General features: G+C 45.7%; 1 protein-coding gene across 1 annotated transcript in view; it reads right to left on the bottom strand.

Moving 5' to 3' along the window:
* Positions 1-21,544, bottom strand: part of LOC124789575 (neprilysin-1-like) — a 539,726-nt gene that overhangs the window by 46,797 nt on the left and 471,385 nt on the right. Inside the window, exons 8-9 of the mRNA XM_047256981.1 lie at positions 11,960-12,176; positions 1,873-2,055 (exon numbers count right to left, since the gene is read on the bottom strand). Coding sequence (XP_047112937.1) covers positions 1,873-2,055; positions 11,960-12,176 — 400 coding nt within the window. The remainder of the gene's footprint in view (positions 1-1,872; positions 2,056-11,959; positions 12,177-21,544) is intronic.

Raw genomic sequence — 21,544 nt, 5'->3', positions numbered from 1 at the left:
CTTAACTTTAAACTAATAAAGATATTGAAAATCTGATTACACCATCAGAATCATCGTGCAAATAATGTAATGTACATGTTTCTTTTTAAGGAATCAGGATTCCTCTGGCTATTATTACACTACTGGACATTAAAATTGCTACTGACGTGCTATAGACGCGAAATTTAACCGACCGGAATAAGATGCTGTGATATGCAAATGATTAGCTTATCAGAGCATTCACAGAAGGTTGTCGCCGGTGGCGACACCTACAACGTGCTGACATGAGGAAAGTTTCCAACCGATTTCTCATACGCAAACAGCAGTTGACCGGCGTTGCCTGGTGAAACGTTGTTGTGATGCCTCGTGTATGGAGGAGAAATGCGTACCACCACGTTTCTGACTTTGATAAAGGTCGGATTGTAGCCTATCGCGATTGCGGTTTATCGTATCGCAACTTTGCTGCTCGCGTTGGTCGAGATCGAATGACTGTTAGCAGAATATGGAATCGGTGGGTTCAGGAGGGTAATACGGAACGCCGTGCTGGAACCCAACGACCTATCTCTAGCAGTCGATATGACAGGCATCTTATCAGCATGGGTGTAACGGATCGTGCAGCCACGTCTCGATCCCTGAGTCAACTGATGGGGAAATTTGCAAGACAACATCCATCTGCACGAACAGTTCGACGACGTTTGCAGCACCATGGACTATCAGCTCGGAGACGATGGCTGCAGTTACCCTTGACGCTACATCACAGACAGGAGCGCCTGCGATGGTGTACTCAACGACAAACCTGGGTGGACGAATGACAAAACGTCATTTTTTCGGATGAATCCAGGTTCTGTTTATAACATCATGATGGCCGCATCCGTGTTTGGCGACGTCGCGGTGAACGCACATTGGAAGCATGTATTCGTCATCGCCACACTGGCGTGACGGTATGGGGTGCCATTGGTTACACGTCTCGGTCACGTCTTGTTCGCATTGACGGCACTTTGAACAGTGGACGTTACATTTCAGATGTGTTACGACCCGTGGCTCTACCCTTCATTGGAAACCCTACATTTCAGCAGGATAATGCACGACCGCATGTTGCAAGTTCTGTACGGGCCTTTCTGGATACAAAAAATGTTCGACTGCTGCCCTGGCCAGCACATTCTCCAGATCTGTCACCAACAGAAAACGTCTGGTCAATGGTGGCCGAGCAATTGGCTCGTCACAATACGCCAGTCACTACTCGTGATGAACTGTGGTATCGCGTTGAAGCTGCATGGGCAGCTGTACCTGTACACGCCATCCAAGCTCTGTTTGACTCAATGCCCAGGCGTATCAAGGCCGTTATTACGGCCAGAGGTGGTTATTCTGGGTCCTGATTTCTCAGGATCTATGCACCCAAACTGCATGAAAATCTAATCACGTTTCAGTTCTGGCATAATATATTTGTCCAATGAATACCCGTTTATCATCTACATTTCTTCGTGGTGTAGCAATTTTAATGGCCAGTAGCGTAACTTCTACATGAGCTGTGAAATGTCTGCCATTATGGTTTCACAAAGTCCGCCATCTTTGGCACTCTCGGCGTACACATCTCCTTCATCGACACAAAGCACAGTCCTCGACACCACGTCAACATGGAATTCCCAGCCACGCGGTCGGCCTGGAGCACGCGCTGGTGCTGCCCCTCTTGCTCGGGCCGATGTTCAGCACCACGCGGCCGCGGCCACGCCAACTCCGAACATAGAATACTTTCAGGGCACCAAAACTCGCCCGTTGCCTCACAAGTGCATGCGGAATTGATGGTGGTTATTATTTTAATAAGACCATGGGGAATCGATATGAGTAGCACCAGAATGGTTGTTATAATTACGATGACTGTCGACGTGCACTCACCATGACGTACTCCTTGCTGAGCTCGTCGGGGTCTGTGAGCAGATCCGGGTAGCCGATGCGCTCGTTCATGGCGTCCGCCTTCTCCTTGGCGACGGCTCGCGTCTCGTCGTCCATCCAGTGGTTCTCGGCCAGCAGCTCGTTGAACGCCTCGCGGATCGTGTGGATCATCTCCAGCGCCGTCTCCTGCGCACAGCGCAAGGCAGCTGCAGCGTAAGTGGCCCGTGCGGCAGAGAACACCACAGTGTGTGTTTATACTTGCAATTGAGTGAGGAGAGGGTGATGATTCTAGGATCAAAACCAAGACTAAATATTTCAACAAACTTGCTATAAGGTACACATGTATCACAAAATGTGCCACAACGTGTTATGGTTCGATCCTCAATCAGTCGTAGGTTTGTTTTTTGTTTCATTTATCGCTTCTTTCAAACTCCGTAGTGACTTTTTAATGTGAACATGCCAGACTCCATCGTAGTTCGACAGGTCAAAGGTCGGAGGATGGGAAGGCTCTACCACGTCCAAGAGTAACATGCCTAGTAAATCACTGCAGTCTTCAAAGCAACCTTCAGCTTGAGGGCAGGTTTACTTATTTGTTGTGGAGGCGGCTGTACCACTATACATTCTGCCTGAACAAACGAGTTTCGGTATTTAGGGTGTCCGAAACGCAATGACTCATTTGCATGAAAACATTTGTAATCAGTCCATGTTTCACAGGTCTTTGAGGTGCTGAATGCTCATAAATTAAGGATAATGCTGATACATGGTGAAACAATGCTCTGGTGGGCGGTTTTTGGGTTTAAATCAGCTCGGGGTATGACCATGCGGTGCATTTCACCTGCGGTCTTCGCACGGTGGCGCTGGCAGCAGTCCACATACGCAGAGGTGTTTTGGAGCATGTCAGAGTATGGTGCAGCGAGTAAGTTCAAAATGGTTCAAATGGCTCTAAGCACTATGGGACTTAACATCTGAGGTCATCAGTCCCCTAGATTTAGAACTAGTTAAACCTAACACACACATCCATCCCCGAGGCAGGATTCGAACCTGCTACCGTAGCAGCAGCACGGATCCGCAAACACATCACGTCGCAGCACGGGCCCTCTGTGTGCCACAAAATGTGATCTCAAGATTATGGCAACAATTCTAGCAGACAGGAAACGCGTCCAGGCGCAACAGTATGGGACGTCCACAGTGTACAACACCACAAGAAGGCCAATATCTCACTATCAGCGCCCACAGACAGCCATGGAGTACTGCAGGTACCCTTGCTCAGGACCTTACCGCAGCCACTGGAACAGTTGTCTCCAGACAGTCTACAGACGACTAAACAGACATGGTTTATTCCCCCGGGGACCTGCAAGGTGCATTCCACTCACCCCTGGTCACAGAAGAGCCCGTAAAGCCTGGTGTCAAGAACACAGTACATGGTCATTGGAACAGTGGTCCCAGGTTATGTTCACGGACGAGTCCAGGTACAGTCTGAACAGTGAACCCCGCCGGGTTTTCGTCTGGCGTGAACCAGGAACCAGATACCGAACCCTTAATGATCTTTAAAGGGACCTGTATGGAGGTCGTTGTTTGATGGTGTGAGGTGGGATTATAATTGGTGCACGTACACCCCCGCATGTCTTTGACAGAGGAACTGTAACAGGTCTGGTGTATCGGGACGTCATCTTGCACCAGTATGTCCGCCTTTTCAGGGGTGTAGTGGGTCCCACCTTCCTCCTGATGGATCATAACGCACGGCCCCACCGAGCTGCCATCGTGGAGAAGTAACTTGAAACATGAGATATCAGGCGAATGAAGTGGCCTGCCTGTTCTCCAGACCTAAACCCCATCGAGCACGTCTGGGATGCTCTGGGTCGATGTATTGCTGCACGTCTTCAAACCCCTAGGACACTTAAGGAGCTCCGACAGGCATCGGTGCAAGAATGTGAGGCTATACCCCAGCAGCTGCTCGACCACCTGATCCAGAGTATGCCAACCCGTTGTGCGGCCTGTGTACGTGTGCATGGTGATCATATCCCATATTGATGTCGGAGTAAATGCGCTGGAAACAGTGGCGTTTTGTAGCACATGTGTTTCGGGACGGTTTTCTCAACTTATCACCAATACCGTGGACTTACAGATCTGTGTCGTGTGTGTTCCCTATGTGCCTATGCTATTAGCGCCAGTTTTGTGTAGTGCCACGTTGTGTGCCACCACATTCAGCAATTATCCTTAATTTATGAGCATGAGTGTAGAATAAAGAACAGCTTTACCGTCAAAGATAAGGGAAAGAGCCACTAACAAGGACCAATACCAGACTTCTTATCAACAGATTCAGACAAAGGTGAAGTGTGCATACTGAGGAACGTCCTGGACGACCACCAACATCTGACACAGCATTGAGGAGGCCACTGAAAGGAGGGTGCGTGCTTCTTTTCGTCCGTTTGAGCCGCGAGCTGAACATTTCACGGGTTGCTGTCTGGCGTACTCTCCGTTTCAAGCAGAAGAAGACGGCGTATCGTAATCAGCTAATGAATCACCTAGAAGAGGATGATTGTGCTACCCGTAAGGAAATATGACTGACCTTTTGGAGACCGTGGAAAATGAAAAGGTGTTACATAACATCCTCTGCTTAGATAAGGCCACATGTCACACATTCGGTTTTGTGAACCGTCACACCTGCTGGATATGGGCCGACAACAACCCTTACGAGGTATAAGAAGGGATAGATCACCCTGAAATTGAACTTATGGCTGTGGATGATCGAGACTAAGATTCATGAACGACTTTTTTCAGAGCAAACGATAACAGATACATTTACCTGACATGCTTGAGCTATTCCTTTCGCTGTGTTTGGAGTCTAATGGAATTCTGTATTTCGTTGCGTACTAGCCGGACGGGGCTGCTCCCCATTTTGCTGTCATTCTTCGAGATTGCCTCCACCGCACATTCCCTGCATGGTGGATCAGTAGAGGTTCACCGTGTGTGTGGGCTCCTGGCCGTGGTCCTTTCGCGTGACGTTACATCAAGCCCCACGTGCAAAGGGTTAAAATCAGTAACCTGCATTAGCTGCGTGATCAGATTGTGGAGGCAATTAACAGCGTCACACCTGCTCAACTACACAACTTTTCTGGGCTACGGCATAATGTTGGCCTCTTTGTGTTGACATGCAGGGAGGTCAAGTTGAACTTCAAGGATTTATAATGCTTCATATGTGCCCTTGTTGTACAGGTATACATTTTTCCGTATTAAACACGTGATTCATGAAAATGAATCGTTACTTTGGGACACTCTGTATAAGAGAGTATGGGGGAAGTAAACTTCGTTTTCCTGCAGCGCCGGTCATTCAATTTAGATTTTCCGTGATGCCTCTAAATCGCTCCAGGCAAATGCCACGATGATTTCTTTGAAAAGGGCACGGCCGATTTCTTTCTCCACCCTTCCTCAACCAGAGCCTGTGCTTCGTCTCTAATGATGTCATTGTCGACGGGACGTCAAACTGAAACATTCCTTCCTTCCTTCTTGTAGCAGGCAGATAATTCTGGGAAACGGAACAGTCCTCACACTGGCGCAAGCAAGCTAGTGGGCTTACTGTTGAGAGAGCGAGAAAGCCTCATCGCTTCTCGTTATCCTGCATCAGGAGTTCACAACTGGCAATGCAGTTGAAAATTTCGTCAGATCTGAAATTTATTGTGTAACAGGAGTTTCAGTGCAAAAGAACCGCTAAGTGTTGATACTGACTGCAAAGTTTGTGTTCAATGGCGACCGAATGTGTTGAGTGAAGATATTACACGTCAGCAGTGACGTTTATATAAAAGGGTAAAAGAGTGTTCATGACGACGAAGCAAGTGGCCATCCGTCAGTAATCAACAAACAAACGATAAAGAAAACTGACGACAAAAATCGTGGAAACCGGCGTTTCACTACTTCTCAGCTATCGGACACCTTATCATAGATTTCACGAAATGTTTTCGACGAGAATGTGACTGAATAATTAGGGAATTTGGATGAATTTCAAAACTTATGGGGCAAGATTTCACAACTTATAGTAAATCCAGAATGAAATTTCACTCTACAGTAGAGTGTGTACTGATATGAAACTTCCTGGCAGATTAAAACTGTGTGCCGGACCGAGACTCGAAATCGGGACCTTTGCCTTTCGCGGCCAAGTGCTCTACCATTTTTTTGTTTTTGCATTTTGTTGGTTATTGTTCGCTGTAGTTGGTCGTAGCGAACGTCACATGACATCTGTGGATGTTCGTTGTTGGTCCTTTCACTCAGTTTTTTGTATTTCAGAGGCCAGCCGGCTCTCTGACCGAACACGCTGAGTTACCGTACCGGCGGCATCTGAGCTATCCAAGCACGATTCACCACCTCCCCTCACAGCTCTAATTCCTCACAGCTCTAATTCCGCCAGTACCTCGTCTTCTACCTTCCAAACTTTGCAGAAGCTCTCCTGTAGACCTAGCAGAAGTAGCACTTCTGGAACAAAGGATATTGCGGAGACGTGACTTAGCCACAGCCTGGGGGGATGTTTCCAGAATGAAATTTCACTCCGCAGCGGAGTGTGCGCTGATTTGAAACTTCTTGGTAGATTAAAACTGTGTGGCGGATTGAGACTCGTACTCGGGACTTTTTGCCTTTCGCGGGCAAGTGCTCTTGGTAGAGCAAGTTCTCTTGGTAGAGCACTTGTGCGGGTTTAGGCAAAGGTCCCGAGTTCGAGTCTCGATCCGGCACACAGTTTTAATCTGCTAGGAACTTACACAACAGCGCACACTCCGCTGCAGAGGGAAATTTCATTTTGGATTTACCATAAGTTGTCAAATCTCACGTCTCTGCAATATCCTTTCTTCCAGCAGTGCTAGTTCTGCTAGGTCTACAGGAGAGCTTCTGCGAAGTTTGGAATGATATGGTAAATGCATAAATCTGGAAGTTGATCAGCTAGAGAAGCAACAAAGGTGCAATTTTGAGATTTTTCTAATAAATTTGCTTTAAGTGTTCGATTATTTTATGTATACACTAATCGACGTTACTTTATGCTTTGTGGATAGCCCTCGCACGCGGATGGTAACTGTGGTCCTTCGCATGTGGTACAAGAGAGGGATAACACGGTGCACTTCATCTGTTATGATACAACGCTAGATTCGCCAGTTGATTGCCAAAATAATGCTTTTGATCAACGTAAATGCCCAACAAACATAATAATTAAAATAGTTTCATATGAAATTAGTGCCCCTTCTCATAGTCGTGCGTATGGTTGCATGATATTTGCAGCCATCAGAAAAAGCTTCCCTGCATAGAAATCGTGAGTGGAACGGGAAAAAAGTGTCAATTAATAACTGGTACAATGGGACATACCCTCTACCATGCACTTCACAGTGGTTTACAGGGTACAGGTGTAAGTAGATGTACACAATGTTCTTGAACAGCATTCGTCAAAATTTCAGTCGTTGTAATTTAAAACATAAATCACAAACCGCTTCCACATCGCGCGAAAATAAACCGACTGATCGCGTCAGCTTCGTCGCCTCACGAGTGGCACGATGTTGCGCGTGTGTGCTCTCATGTAGGACGATTGAACCTCTGACGAGTGTCTGATAGGATTGCACGAACGAAACAGTTCGCTCACATAGGAAGATGCCTAAAGTGTAGCACCTACTGCCTTTCCAGTCACAACGTTCGCCGCCGTAGAACGCGATATCGACGCCTGACCGCTCGGCGGAAGACGGTCGCCATGGACCGACGCCAGGCTGCGCCTCCAGATAAGGACGTGCATCTGTAGCTATTTAAGCTTTTTGGAACGAATAATAACGACTTTACATGTATACCGTCTGTCTTGTGCTGCCACCTTACTCATCTGACGGGCTCCTGTGGCCCTCGTCAACCCATGGAACTCATAGGGCCCAGATTGGAGAGCCGAACGCCAACCTGACAAACCACAAGAACGGTTCTTCAGCCTCGCCCTCCCCCTCCCCCTCACCCTGTAGCGTTCATTGCTAATCAACCCACTAAATTAGGATTCTCCCGATATATTTCAATCTGACGCCTCCTTTCTCCACATCTGCAAATATGTGCTCGTCCTACCTAATTCGCTCTGTAAAGATAATCACTCATAATTGGCAGCTGTGAACGATTCCAGTGACGTCAAACGATGATCTTTTCGTGTCTCTACACGCACTGCATCAGATTTATTTATTACAGAATATATTAGTTCTTGCATTGCGCCTTACTGTTGACCATGTGATGCAGTTCAGTAGCTGTGGATCTGTGCCCGCGAAGTACCGTGCATTTGCCGTGGGAGCATTTTTCTAAAGTGGTGATTCTTGGGTTGCAGCTCAGCGTCCATTCTAGCACTATTTCAATGTGAATCGAGGAGGGCGTGTCCCATCCTAACACAATTTTGTTATGTGTGTCTAATTTCAGAGAAAGAGTTTCAGCTGTAAACCCAAAGGGTCGTCCATCGACAATCAGAACACCAGAAAACGGTTAGCGACTAAGAAACGCCGCGCGGGTTTGTCACAACCGACCAGCTCGTAACCACGGTTCACATTTAAAACTCCCGTGGTACAGCAACTAAAGCCTCAAAGTTAGGAAAACTCGTAATATTTTCAGAACGAACACCTGAAGTGATGATGAGTCCATTGAACTGGATCAGTCAGATAGATAAAAACCTTAAAAGCATGCACGAACGTCTCCTTGACAAAATGATAGTATAGGATGGAAAGCCCGCCCGGTTAGTCGTGCGGTCTAACGCACGGCTTTCCGGACTGGGAAGGAGCGCCTGGTCCCCGGCACGAATTCGCCCGGCGAACTTGTGTCGAGGTCCAGTGGGCCGGCCAGTCTGTGGATGGTTTTTAAGCGGTTTTCCACCTGCCTCGGCGAATGCGGGCTGGTTCCTCTTATTCCGCCTCAGCTACACTATGTCGGCGATTGCTGCGCAAACAAGTTCTCCAAGTAAGCGTACACCACCATTACTCTACCACGCAAACATAGGGGTTACACTCGTCTGGTGTGAGACGATCCCTGGGGGGTCCACCGGGGGCCGAACCGCACAATAACCCTGAAGGAGTGGTTCGGTGTGGGGCGGCGGAGGGGTGAAGTGGATGGCGGTATCGTCGCAGGGTTGTGGACCACTGCGGCTGCGGCGGGGACGGAGCCTCTCCATCGTTTCTAGGTCCACGGTTAACATACAATCCAATCCAATACAATACAAAGGGATGGAATTATGACGAAGTGCGTAATTGGTGGTTACCTGTTTCGGGAAAATATTTGATGGTTCAAATGGCTCTGCGCACTATGGGACTTAACATCTGTGGTCATCAGAACCACTTAAACCTAACTAACCTAAGGACATCACCCACATCCATGCCCGAGGCAGGATTCGAACCTGCGACCGTAGCAGTCGCGCGGTTCCGGACTGAGAGCCTAGAACGGAAATATTTGCAAAAATTGTGGTACCCGAACGAAGAATAGGACACCCAAATAACAACGGAATGTTATTCCAGTAAGATAAGGTAACGGAATTGATCAGACAGCTCATATCGAGATGAATTCTTTTAAGGTTAAATTCCCTGCTCTCGTAACTGTTAATGTAAAACTGTTTGGCCTGCACATTCCTCACACCTAAGCACACTTGGTTTGTCTCGTGTTTTCGTGATACCTCAAATGTAGGACGTATGGAAACGAACCACGTATAGTGGACGTATGTAGTGGCAGGTTTCGCCATGAAGCCACTGCCGTACCAAATCAAGTGTTTGGGCGTGTTTTTGGCATCATCGGCAGGACACTATAAGGGTGAGTAGCGAAATATCCACACTACTTAGATTTCGTCATTTGCGAATTCGAAGACACTGTTTTATAGGCTTTACGTTCTTCCGAAATACGATGCAATGCTCCTTCGGTCATGCATGCATATTCGAAGGAACAGGTACTGAGGCGGCTACAGCCGTTATGAAATACGTTAAATTTATTCGCAATTGGGAATATGGATAACCAGCAGCTGTATAATGGAATGGCGGCAATGAAAATTTGTGCCGGATCGGGACTCGAACCCGCATTTCCCGCTTATAGCGAGCGGTCGCCTTACCATTTGGTTACCTGGACATGACTTCCAGCCAGACCCAAACTTCCATATGTCATCATCTATGTGCTACAATCTGTACTCATACATCCATTATGTATATTCCCACACAGGGGAGACATTTTACTTGAAATACGCTTTCCCGGTGTGGCGGATAAATACGATATTGCAGTGCCTGTGTGATCCCGAATTAAGTTGCAGTATTCCTTTGGACACGCATGAATGCATTTATCCACCGACTTTGGGCAAGCGACTTTCAAGTAAAATGTCTCCACTTTACAGGAATATACAGCCTATTCCCGATGTTATTCAATCTGTATGTTGAGCAAGCAGTAAAGGAAACGAATGAAAAATTCGGAGTAGGAATTAAAATCCATGGATAAGAAATTAAAACTCTGAGGTTCGCCAATGACATTGTAATTCTGTCAGACACAGCAAAGAACCTGGAAGAGGAGCCGAACGGAATGGACAGTGTATTGAAAGGAGGATATAAGATGAACATCAACAAAAGCAAAACGATGATAATGGAATGTAGTCGAATTAAATCGGGTGATGCTGAGGGTATTAGATTAGGAAATCAGACGCTTAAAGTAGTAAATGAGTTTTGCTATTTGGGGGACAATATAGCTGATGATGGTCGAAGTAGAGAGGATATAAAATGTAGACTGGCAATGGAAAGGAATGCGCTTCTGAAGAAGAGAAATTTGTTAACATCGAGTATAGATTGAAGTGTCAGGAAGTCTTTTCTGAAAGTATTTGTATGGAGCGTAGCCATGTATGGAAGTGAAACATGGACGATTAATAGTTTAGACAAGAGGAGAATAGAAGCTTTCGAAATATGGTGCTACAGAAGAACGCTGAAGATTAGATGGGCAGATCACATAACTAATGAGGAGGTATTCAATAGAATTGAGGAGAAGAGAAATTTGTGGCACAACTTGACTAGAAGAAGGGATCTCTTGGTAGGACATATTCTGAGACATCAAGGTATCAACCATTTAGTATTGGAGGACAGCGTGGAGGGTAAAAATCATAGAGGGAGACCAAGAGATGAATACACTAAACAGACTCAGAAGGATGTAGGTTGCAGCAGGTACTGGGAGATGAAGAAGCTTGCACAGGATAGAGCAGCATGGAGAGCTGCATCAATCCAGTCTGTGGACTGAAGAGCACAACAACAAGAACATAATTGATGTACGCGTACAGGTTGTAAACACATGTCTGACGACGTATGGAAGTTTCGGTGTGGCCGAGAGCAGTGCACGGATAGCCACATGATCAGGTTCCGGACTGTAGCACCTAGAACCGCTCCACCACAGCGGTCGACTATAGTGAAGTACTCTTATTAATTTCATTAGATGCATCTGCAGCCGTCATTCAGTTATAAATTAACTACTTTGACTCCTTCGATGAACACAGTCATACAGTAATACGTTCCCTACAATTTCAAAATTTTCCTTACCTTTCTTCTAAGGCTGTTTTCCTCCCATATAAAGGCCTGTTTATACTACACAGAAGCCCCAAAAAACTGGTATAGGCATGCAGTATTCAAATGCAGAGAGATATGTAAACATCCAGAATACGGCGCTGCGGTCGGTAACGCCTGTATAAGACAAGTGTCTGGCACAGTTGTTAGACCGGTTACTGCTGCTACAATGGCTATCAAGATTTAAGTAGTTTGAACCTGATGTTATAGCCGGCGCACGAGATGAAATCCGCATTCGAGTCCCGGACAGGCACAGATTTTCATTGTCGTCATTCCATTACATAGCTGATGGTTTTCCATATTCGCAACTGCGAATAATTTAACGTTTTGTAGACTACTTTTCATCGCTGTTAAACTCTAATATCCATAAACATGTTGAAATGATATGTAATAAGTGAGGTATTATCAATAACAGCCGACAGATTTATTTTGTTATTCCCTGAACCTAGATGCGCGTCACGCTACTGCTTAATTTCCTGGAGACCATTCTTACAGTTTTACAAAGTGTGTGGAAGCACATGCGCTACAGAGCCTCAGACCTTGCTCTCGTGGTTGAAGTTGTCTCGGATGAAGAGCGCGCCGACGGCCATGCCGAGCTTCTTGTTGGTCCACTCGACGCACTGGCTCCAGCGGTTGCGCTCGCTCAGGATGCCCAGCAGGATCTTGCGGAACTCGACGCGCTTCTGCTGGTAGTCGTCGATCATGTGCGGCATGATGTCCATCACCAGCCGCCACAGCACGTAGTTGTGGATCACCCTGCGCAGCACAACACAAACCTCGTATCACGCCCGGCTGTCTGTCTTACCCAACCACATCCATGACAAGTGATATGTACGATATGAAGCAGTATTTCAGTAATGGTGTGGTTATCTAGATAAAACACTTTCGACCGGTCTGGAAATGAAAAAGAAATCGGTGATTTCTCTTGGTTCCGCTTTTCCGAAACTGCCTAACGTCTCATCACCGGCAATGAAGAGGGACTGAGAGACGAAGCTACTGAAGGAAGACAAATGTTCAAATGTAGGTGAATTCCTAAGGGACTTCTTAGGTCATCGGTCCCTAGACTTACACACTAATTAAATTAACTTAAACTAACTTATGCCAAGACGAACACACATACCCATGTCCGAAGGAGGAGTCGAACCTCTGGCGGGAGGGGCCGCGCAGTCCGTGACATGATGCATCAAACCGCGCGCCCACACGGCGCAGCGGAAGACAGGTTTCCGACATGATACACACTGAGGTGACTAAAGTCACGGGACAGCTATATGCACGTATACGGACGGCGGTGGCATCGCGTACACGAGGTATAAAAGGGGACTGCATTGGACGAGCAGTCTCTCCTTTCCCCCATTTTTTTTATTTTCCCATCATCTGCCCAGTTTTCCCCCACCTGCTCTAGGCTGTGATATGTCACATTTGCTAAGTTTTTAGTGCAGTGTTCCAGTGATTGTTCAGTGTTGTTCGTCATTCTCGTGATGCGAACAGAAACCATGCTGTCGCTGGGTGTGCATTTTATGTCTTTTGCGTACAGAAACCAGACTATCGCCGTGTTTTTTAATTGTCTGTCTATTGTTTTACCTGTCTGCTTCGTATGTATTTTACTAGCATCATCACCCCTTTGTTCTATGTTTTAAGTTCCACGATTTTTTCGCCACGTTACTATTTAATTCTCCGATTTTATCGCCTGTTTTTATTATTTATTCTCTTCATCTTTTTAACAAAGTCTGTAGGCTGAATAGCGGCATACCAAGCTGCTGCCAGCCCGCCCCCTTCGGGGGGCATCGAAATTCAATAAAGGAAAAAAAAGACGAGCAGTCATTCGTACACACGTGATTCATGTGAAGAGGTCTCCGACGTGATCATAACCTCACGGCGGGAATTAACAGACTTTGAGCACGGAATGGTAGTCGAACCAAGACGCATAGGACATTCCATTTTGGAAATCCTTAGGAAAGTCAATATTGCGAGATCAACGGTGCCAAGAATATGTTGAGAATACCTAATTTCAGGCATTACCTCTCACCACGAACAACTTGACGATCGAGAGCGGCGGCGATTGCGCAGAGTTATCACTGCTAACAGACAAGCATCACTGCGTGACAGAACCACGGAAATCAATGTGGGACATACGGCGAACGTATCCGTTACGACAGTGCGGCGAAATGTGGCGTGAATGCGCTATGGCAGCAGACGGCTTAAACGAGTGCCTTTGCTAACAACACGACATCGCCTGCAGCGCCTTTCCTGGGCCCTTGACCATTTTGGTTGGATTCTAGACGAGTGGAAAACCATGGCCTGGTCAGACGAGATACGATTTCAGTTGGTAGCTGACAGTAGCATTCGAGTGCGGCGCAGACGCCGCGAAGCCATGGACCCAATTTGACAACAAGGGCCGGCTGGAGTGGCCGAGCGGTTTTAGGCGCTTCAGTCCGGAACCGCGCGGCCACTAAGGTCGCAGGTTCGAATCATGAATCGGGCATGGATGTGTGCGATGTCCTTAGGTTAGTTAGGTTTAAATAGTTCTAAGTTCTAGGGGACTGATGACCTCAGAAGTTAATTCCCATAGTGCTCAGAGCCGTTTGAACCATTTTGTCAACAAGGCACTGTGCAAGTCGGTGGTAGCTCCATAATGGTGTGGGCCTTCTTTACATGGAATGGACTGTCTCTTCTTGTTCAACTCAACCAATCACTGACTATAATTAATTATGTTCTGCTACTTGGAGACAATTTTCACTCATTCAAGGACTTAATGGAATTTTTATAGGTGACAATGTGCCATGTCACCGGGCCACAGTTTTTTGCGATTTGTCTGAACAACATTCTCGTCAATTCTAGCGAATGATTTGGCCATCCAGATCATCCGACATGAATCCTATTTAACATCTATGGTACTTCATGGAGAAGTCAGTTCGTGCACAATATCCTGCACCGGCAACACTTTCGCTGTTATGGATGGCTATAAAGAGCATGGCTCAGTATTTCTGCAGGCGACTTGAGCCTATGCCACGTCGAGTTTCAGCAATACGCCGGGCGAAACGAAGTTCGACACGATATTAGGAGGTATCCCATGATTTTTGTCACTTCAGTGCATACAGGGTGATTCAACAGTCGTGTCCCGTAGGACAAACAGGATGAACCAGAACTCCACTGAAAAACTCCTAGGTGGTAGCATAGACCAAAACAAGAAAAAATGCTCAGTAAACATGGACTCTACAATGCATACCTTGAGAGTTACGAGAACTTATTCACCTTCGATACTGTCAAACGAATCTCTTCTATTGCTAGATCTTTGCTTGCCATATTTTGAGAGGTGCTAGTATGGGCCAAAACAAGGAAAAATGTTCAGTAAACAAAGGATCTAAAATACATATATTTACAGCTATTAGCACTTGTTCAGTAGATAACATGTATTTCACAGCAGGGAAGATGAACAAGTGCTCATAACTCGTAAGTTATGAATTTTACAGCTGTCTTTACTAAACATTTTTTTCTTGTTTTGGTTCATACAACCACCTATGAAAGTTTGTCGGTGGAGTTTTTCCTCATTATATTTGTCCTATGGGACATGACTTTTGTATCAGCCTGTACACTAATCGCCATTACATACACGGCGAGAAAGCTAAGATATGCCACCCCAAGTATACTGATATGCAAAATTTAGGGACGAAGGAAACCTTCGTATTATGGATCACTGTCAAGGGATATAGCTCGAGAAAACTTGGACGATACATAGAAAGAAAAAAATGGTTCAAATGGCTCTGAGCACTATGGGACTCAACTGCTGAGGTCATTAGTCCCCTACAACTTAGAACTAGTTAAACCTAACTAACCTAAGGACATCACAAACATCCATGCCCGAGGCAGGATTCGAACCTGCAACCGTAGCGGTCTTGCGGTTCCAGACTGCAGCGCCTTTAACCGCACGGCCACTTCGGCCGGCACGTAGAAAGACCAGCTACAGTCAAGTAAGAGGATGACTGAAAGAAAGAAGCAATGACAAGAACGGAATAACACTTTTATTGAAAGACATTAATCACACCGAAGTCACCGCGATTCGTGATGGTTCCATGGACATTACAAAAGTCGGGACATGGTTCTTAACAGGGTGTGTGATCATCACAGACGGCAATTCGTTCTCTGCAACGTGTTACCATGCTGGCCGCAAGGTTCATGTTTGACACTGTTACTTGGTGGATTACATGTTCCACTTATCGTCATGCGACGGTGCGTCCATTTATGTCGGACATGATCGTTTTCGTGGTCTAGAACTTGTCGTTTTTGTTGTTGTTGTTGTTGTTGTTCTGGTCTTCAGTCCTGAGATTGGTTTGATGCAGCTCCCCATGCAACTCTATCCTGTGCAAGCTTCTTCATCTCCCAGTAGTTACTGCAACCTACATCCTTCTGCATCTGCTTAGTGTATTCATCTCTTGGTCTCCCTCTACGATTTATACCCTCCACACTGCCCACCGATGCTAAATTTGTGATCCCTTGGTGCCTCAGAACATGTCCTACTAACCGGTCCCTTCTTCTTGTCAAGTTGTGCCACAAACTCCTCTTCTCCCCAATTCTATTCAATACCTCCTCATTAGTTATGTGATCTACCCATCTAATCTTCAGCATTCTTCTGTAGCACCACATTTCGAAAGCTTCTATTCTCTTCTTGTTCAAATTATTTATCGTCCATGTTTCACTTCCTAGAACTTAGAACTACTTAAACCTAACCAACCCAAGGACATCACACACATCCATACCCGAGTCAGGATTCGAACCTGCGATCATAGCCGTCGCGCGGTTCCAGACTTTCGTGGTATAGCTGTTATGGTGTGGCGAGGAGGCATAATGATGCATGAGCTTACTGACCTCCAAATCTCACCAGTCAACGTCATCGTGACAAGGTACTCATTCGCCATCGACGTCTTTTCTTTGATGCATTTGGCCATGAGTTCATTTTTATGTCCGAATATGCGCGTCCTCATCGACCAGCGCGGGTGGAGGAGAATTTGGAACAAGAGGATATTCGGCGGATGTTCTAGCCTGCGCATTCGCTCCGACTTCAGTCCCATCGAGTGCCTATTGGATGCGTTGTGGAGACGTTTTGTACCACGTCCACATGCACCAACAACCGTCCAGCAATTGTCAAACGCACTGGTGGAAGAATGGAACGTCGTACTACTAAAACGCCGTAACAACCTTGTGGCCAGCGTGGCAGCACGTTGCAAAGAATGCATTTCCGTTCGTGGTGATCACACACCCTATTAAGAACCATACCCCACCCACCCTTTTGTAATGTCCAGGAAAACATCAAGAGTCGCTGTTACTTCAGTGTAATTAATGTATTTGAACAAAACTGTCATTTATGTTCTATTCATTGCGTATTTATTTCAATTATCTTCCATAACGTAGCGAACCGTACCCTACTGCACTGTTCTACAGCAATTCTTTCTACCCGTGGCCCTTCATCGAGCTATCTTACTTAACAGTCACACATTATGCGAAAGTGCGAAAGTTACTTTCGTCCGTGAGTTCTGAGGCAGACTAGTGCGTATAAGTACACGCACAAAACAATCTTTCCACAAACACGTCACAAATTTTATGACCTGTTGTTTTGTGCGCCGTTGTGACTGCACCACTCAGTGGACTTCGCGTGTTAGTATAGACTAAGCATTTAGCGTCCACGTGACCACAATTCAACACCTCACATGCCATCCAGGGGAAAATAAGCAATAATGTGTTGCTGTTGCCTCATGTATTTGGAGATACTAATCAAGCTGTAAACATACTACCCCTAATACCTATAGTTATTAGTTTGCAAATGAAGAAAATACTGATGTCGTGTTGTTGATTACACCGTCCTCCGCCACCAACAGAAATATCTACTCTTATGCCCGTTACACCATGTATTATTTCTCGTTTTGGTCCATACTACCTCCTCGCAAAATATGAAAAGCAAAGAGCTTGCAGTAGAAGAGATGTTTCATAGCATCCAAGATAAACAAGTGCTCATTTATCTTAAGGTGTGGGTTTTAGAGCCCTTGTTTATTAAACATTTTTTCTTGGTTTGGTGTAAGGGACCTGTCCCTAAAACTTGTTTGTGCGTGCGTGTGTGTGTGTGTGTGTGTGTGTGTGTGTGTGTGTGTGTGTGTGTGTGTGTCCAGCTGTGATTCTTGCTAAGTTGTAGCAGACAATATGGCGAATTTTCTAATGTACGCGAGTCGTATTTAACGTTTGTTGCTTCCAAATTATGACACAGAGGAAAACGAACTTTCCCAGAGTGCATTCATCATCGTCATACGACCGCAGCACCCGACGTGATAGTATTGGATGCCTCTGGATACGCAATGTGATCACCTCTCGTTCACGTAAGTGGCAACTGTGTCAGCAGCCATTACAATTTTGACACGTTAAAGCCGGTGGCTGTGCCAAAACTTCGAGATCTCTGTGACGTTATGTTTCAACAAAATAACGCAAGACCAGATACTGGCCGTGCTTTTCCGCCCATCTCGATACACAGAGAGTTCGGATGATGACCTGCCCATCATGTTTCCTTACCTTCCACTTATTGAAAACATCTGATCCTGGATTGTTGAAAGACATGTATGGCATCAATCAGTCATTACGGTTGATGATCTCTGGCAATAAGAGTTGAAGCAGCCTGGGATCGTCGAATAAAGTCCCCGTATCTGCAATTGATCCTCAGCCAAGTTAGAGCCACTGTTGTTGCTAGTGATGGCAGCTGTATGAACTGAATTTCTCAGCCTTTAGAACCCCAAATCACCTACAAATTTAATAATGTAATCGTCCTACTAAACTATATACCCACGATAAGTAAAATTTCGTTATTTTTTCTTTCTTTATGTGGCAATTCAATGATAGATATTAGACACTTCTATGCCCCTATACGTTCATATATGAAGGAAAGGGAAGAGACTATACACACGATGCCCCAGACCCTTAGAGCCAAAATTACAAATGCCATAGGAAATCTTTAACAGTTTTCAGATAAGGAGCCAATGATCAGCATTTCAACCTATAAGAGGTCTTGAATGATGGATGGGTGTGAAGCACGTGTTTGCAAACGGTTTGCATTCACGCAACGACGTTAATGAAGGTACCTTCAAAAACAATACATAATAGACTGTGATGTGTCAACAGCACAGATATCGGACGCCCCTTGGTGTGTCCATAGCGCAAATGACGGATATCCCTTATGGCTACCGGGAGTAATTTGCGGGCCGTACAGTATCAGGATAGGAAGTTTCAACTTACTGTCCGGCCTTAGAGTCAACATTTCGGCTTTGGTTTCGTCTTTCACGACGATTATGAACGAATTCCGAGCGCCACCTCGTCGAATAGCGAACAAGAGTATACCCGATTGATCTTGCAGGGAACTAATTGAACTCCTCAAACACTGAATGACAACGTGAGGGCCACGGTCGAAGACTGAGACGGGTTTTAGCAGCAACGTCTCGTGGTCAGCACGCCTAGAAGGTGACTGAGGTGACAAAAGTCATGGGATACCTCCTAACATCGTATCAGGTATCCTTTCCCTCGTTATAGTGTAGCAACTCGAATTGGCATGGACTCAAAAAGTCGTTGGAACTCCTTTGCAGGAGTACTGTGAGCCATGTTGCCACTACAGCCGTCCACAATTGCGGAAGTGTTGTTGGTGCAGGATTTTGTGCACGAACTTATGTCTCGATTATGTCCCATAAAAGTTCGACGGGATTCATGTAAGGCGATCTGGGCGGCCAAATCATTCGCCCGAATTGTCCAGAATGTTCTTCAAACCAAGCGTGAACAGTCGTCTAGCGTTCAACCGGTGTGGTGGCGAGCTCAGGAGAGGCGCGGCAAGCGATGTCGTGCTCTTAGCAAAGGCACTCGCGTCGGTCGTCTGCTGCCATAGCCCATTCACGCGCCAAATTTCACCGCACTGTCCTAACACACACGTTCGTCGTACGTCCCGCAATGATTTCTGCTGTTACTTCACGCAGTGTTGATTGTCTGTTAGCACTGACAACTCTACGCAAACGTCGTTGCTCTCGTTCGTTAAGTGAAGGCCGTCGACCACTGCATTGTCCGTGGTGGGAGGCAAAGCCTTAAATCTGGTATTCGGTGCACATTCTTGACACTCTGGATCTCGGAATACGAAATTCCCTAATGGCTTCCGTAGTGGAATGTCCCATGCATCTAGTTCTAACAACCATCCTTCGCTCAAAGTCTGTTATTTCCCGTCGTGCGGCCATAATCAAGCCGGAAAGCTTTGCACATGAGTGACCAGATACAAATGACAGCTTTGCCACCGCACTGCAATTTCATAACTTGTGTTCGTGATCTACCGCGATCTGCATATGTACACGGTGCTATCCCATGACTTTTGTCACATGAGTGTAGTCTATCTGCCTACAGCTATAGTAATCTACTCTGACTCCGACAGACGTGCTATATTAAAACAGTGAAAGCTTTGCTCTCGCCAATACCGTCAGCGGTACAAACTGTCTGTGGCAGTCTGGTAGTCTATTACACGAATCGCCGGAATTTATCATTAAATTATCCCGTGACGTTATTATACGCTGGCATTTTTTTCCGAAATATGCTATGATGCCACAGATTTACACGCAGTGCACGTATTCTACCTCATGAAACTACACTCTAAATCTACATTAACGGAACGAGACTGTTTCTGTGGTTCTATAAAGTTGTTCCCAGGTGGAGCGTATTGTTCGGTTGAAGGTGACATCTCGCATTATAGCGACGCCTACGGTTATGCTATACGATAAGACAGTTAGGGTTGACAGTTTAACGTGGGTGACATCCAATTATAGAGTAAAATTTATATAAATTATTATGTATGTCAAATTGCAAGTCCACGAACGGGCACCATCGTTGGTAAAGTGATCATACACGTGATGGAACATACCCGGCTGGAGACCACTAAAGAATGGGTCCTGTGTTAGTTCCCTGTACAAGGCTGATTAGGTATGTACTTGATGATCTGTATCAGCCGGCCGGGGTAGCCGAGCGGTTCTAGGCGCTACAGTCTGGAACCGCGCGACCGCCACGGTCGCAGGTTCGAATCCTGCCTCGGGCGTGGATGTGTGTGATGTCCTTAGGTCAGTTAGGTTTAAGTAGTTCTAAGTTCTAGGGGACTGATGACCTGAGAAGTTAAGTCCCATAGTGCTCAGAGCCATTTGAACCATCTGTATCATCCTTTTCAACTACTCCGTTATGGAATATAATTAAATCTCTTCGGCAGTTATTCGTAATTCCATACTGCTGTTACTGCTGTAATCAAAATATGTATTCTCTGTTTTTCGTGTATTACGACGTCGATATCTTCGTTATTGCAAACCGTCTGTGTGAAGCTGTTACACTGCAATGTCGAGGTACCATACCCCGTAATATTTACAGCAATTTTGTTTAAGCTTTGCTTATTGGAACTTCTAACGTGGACGATGTGGTTGAGGGATTGATATTAAGCGTATATTCCAACTGGGGCAGCATATGATCTGGTAGAATCTCTATTGTCATTTCCGGTTATGATCCACTAATTTGTTGCAGAACACAACCATTCACATACCCACCTCCATATGTCTATTCGATATAGAAAATAACATCACTTTAATACGTCTGTGGCATTTTTGTGGAATTTGTTTAGGATTCGAGGCAATGGAAGGTAGCCATACAAAGTCTTGCGTTAAGCTTATTATGATACCTCTTTGTTTATGCAAGGCGTAAGAAATCGGATTTTCGCCGCGATTTAGCTTATTTTACAATAAACACATAGTTAATTATACAGATACTTTAGATGCGGCAATACTTAATTTGTGCATGAAAAGTATGAGACATCTAGCAATATATTGTGGTAGTCGCTTTTTCTGAGATATCGATTCTGATATTGTTTTCGGAAATGCCACATCTCTCACTCTTACCGTCTTTGCTCACGTGTTTCCAAACATGTACACGTTCTTCTGTTGCCTACGTAAAATATTTGATAACAGATAACACCTTATTCTTTCCTAATAAGACTACTATGTTATGTGTGCGTGTGTGTTTGGAGTGGTGTAGTTGGTTACTGGCTTGTGTTCCTGCGAACCATTGTTTGTGGAAATGCAACTGCACAA

The sequence above is a fragment of the Schistocerca piceifrons genome, chromosome 3 (genome assembly GCF_021461385.2).
Source record: "Schistocerca piceifrons isolate TAMUIC-IGC-003096 chromosome 3, iqSchPice1.1, whole genome shotgun sequence".
In the NCBI taxonomy this organism is placed as follows: domain Eukaryota; kingdom Metazoa; phylum Arthropoda; class Insecta; order Orthoptera; family Acrididae; genus Schistocerca; species Schistocerca piceifrons.
The sequence above is the reverse complement of the archived record's forward strand: the minus strand, read 5'-3'. Positions and strand labels throughout refer to the sequence as shown.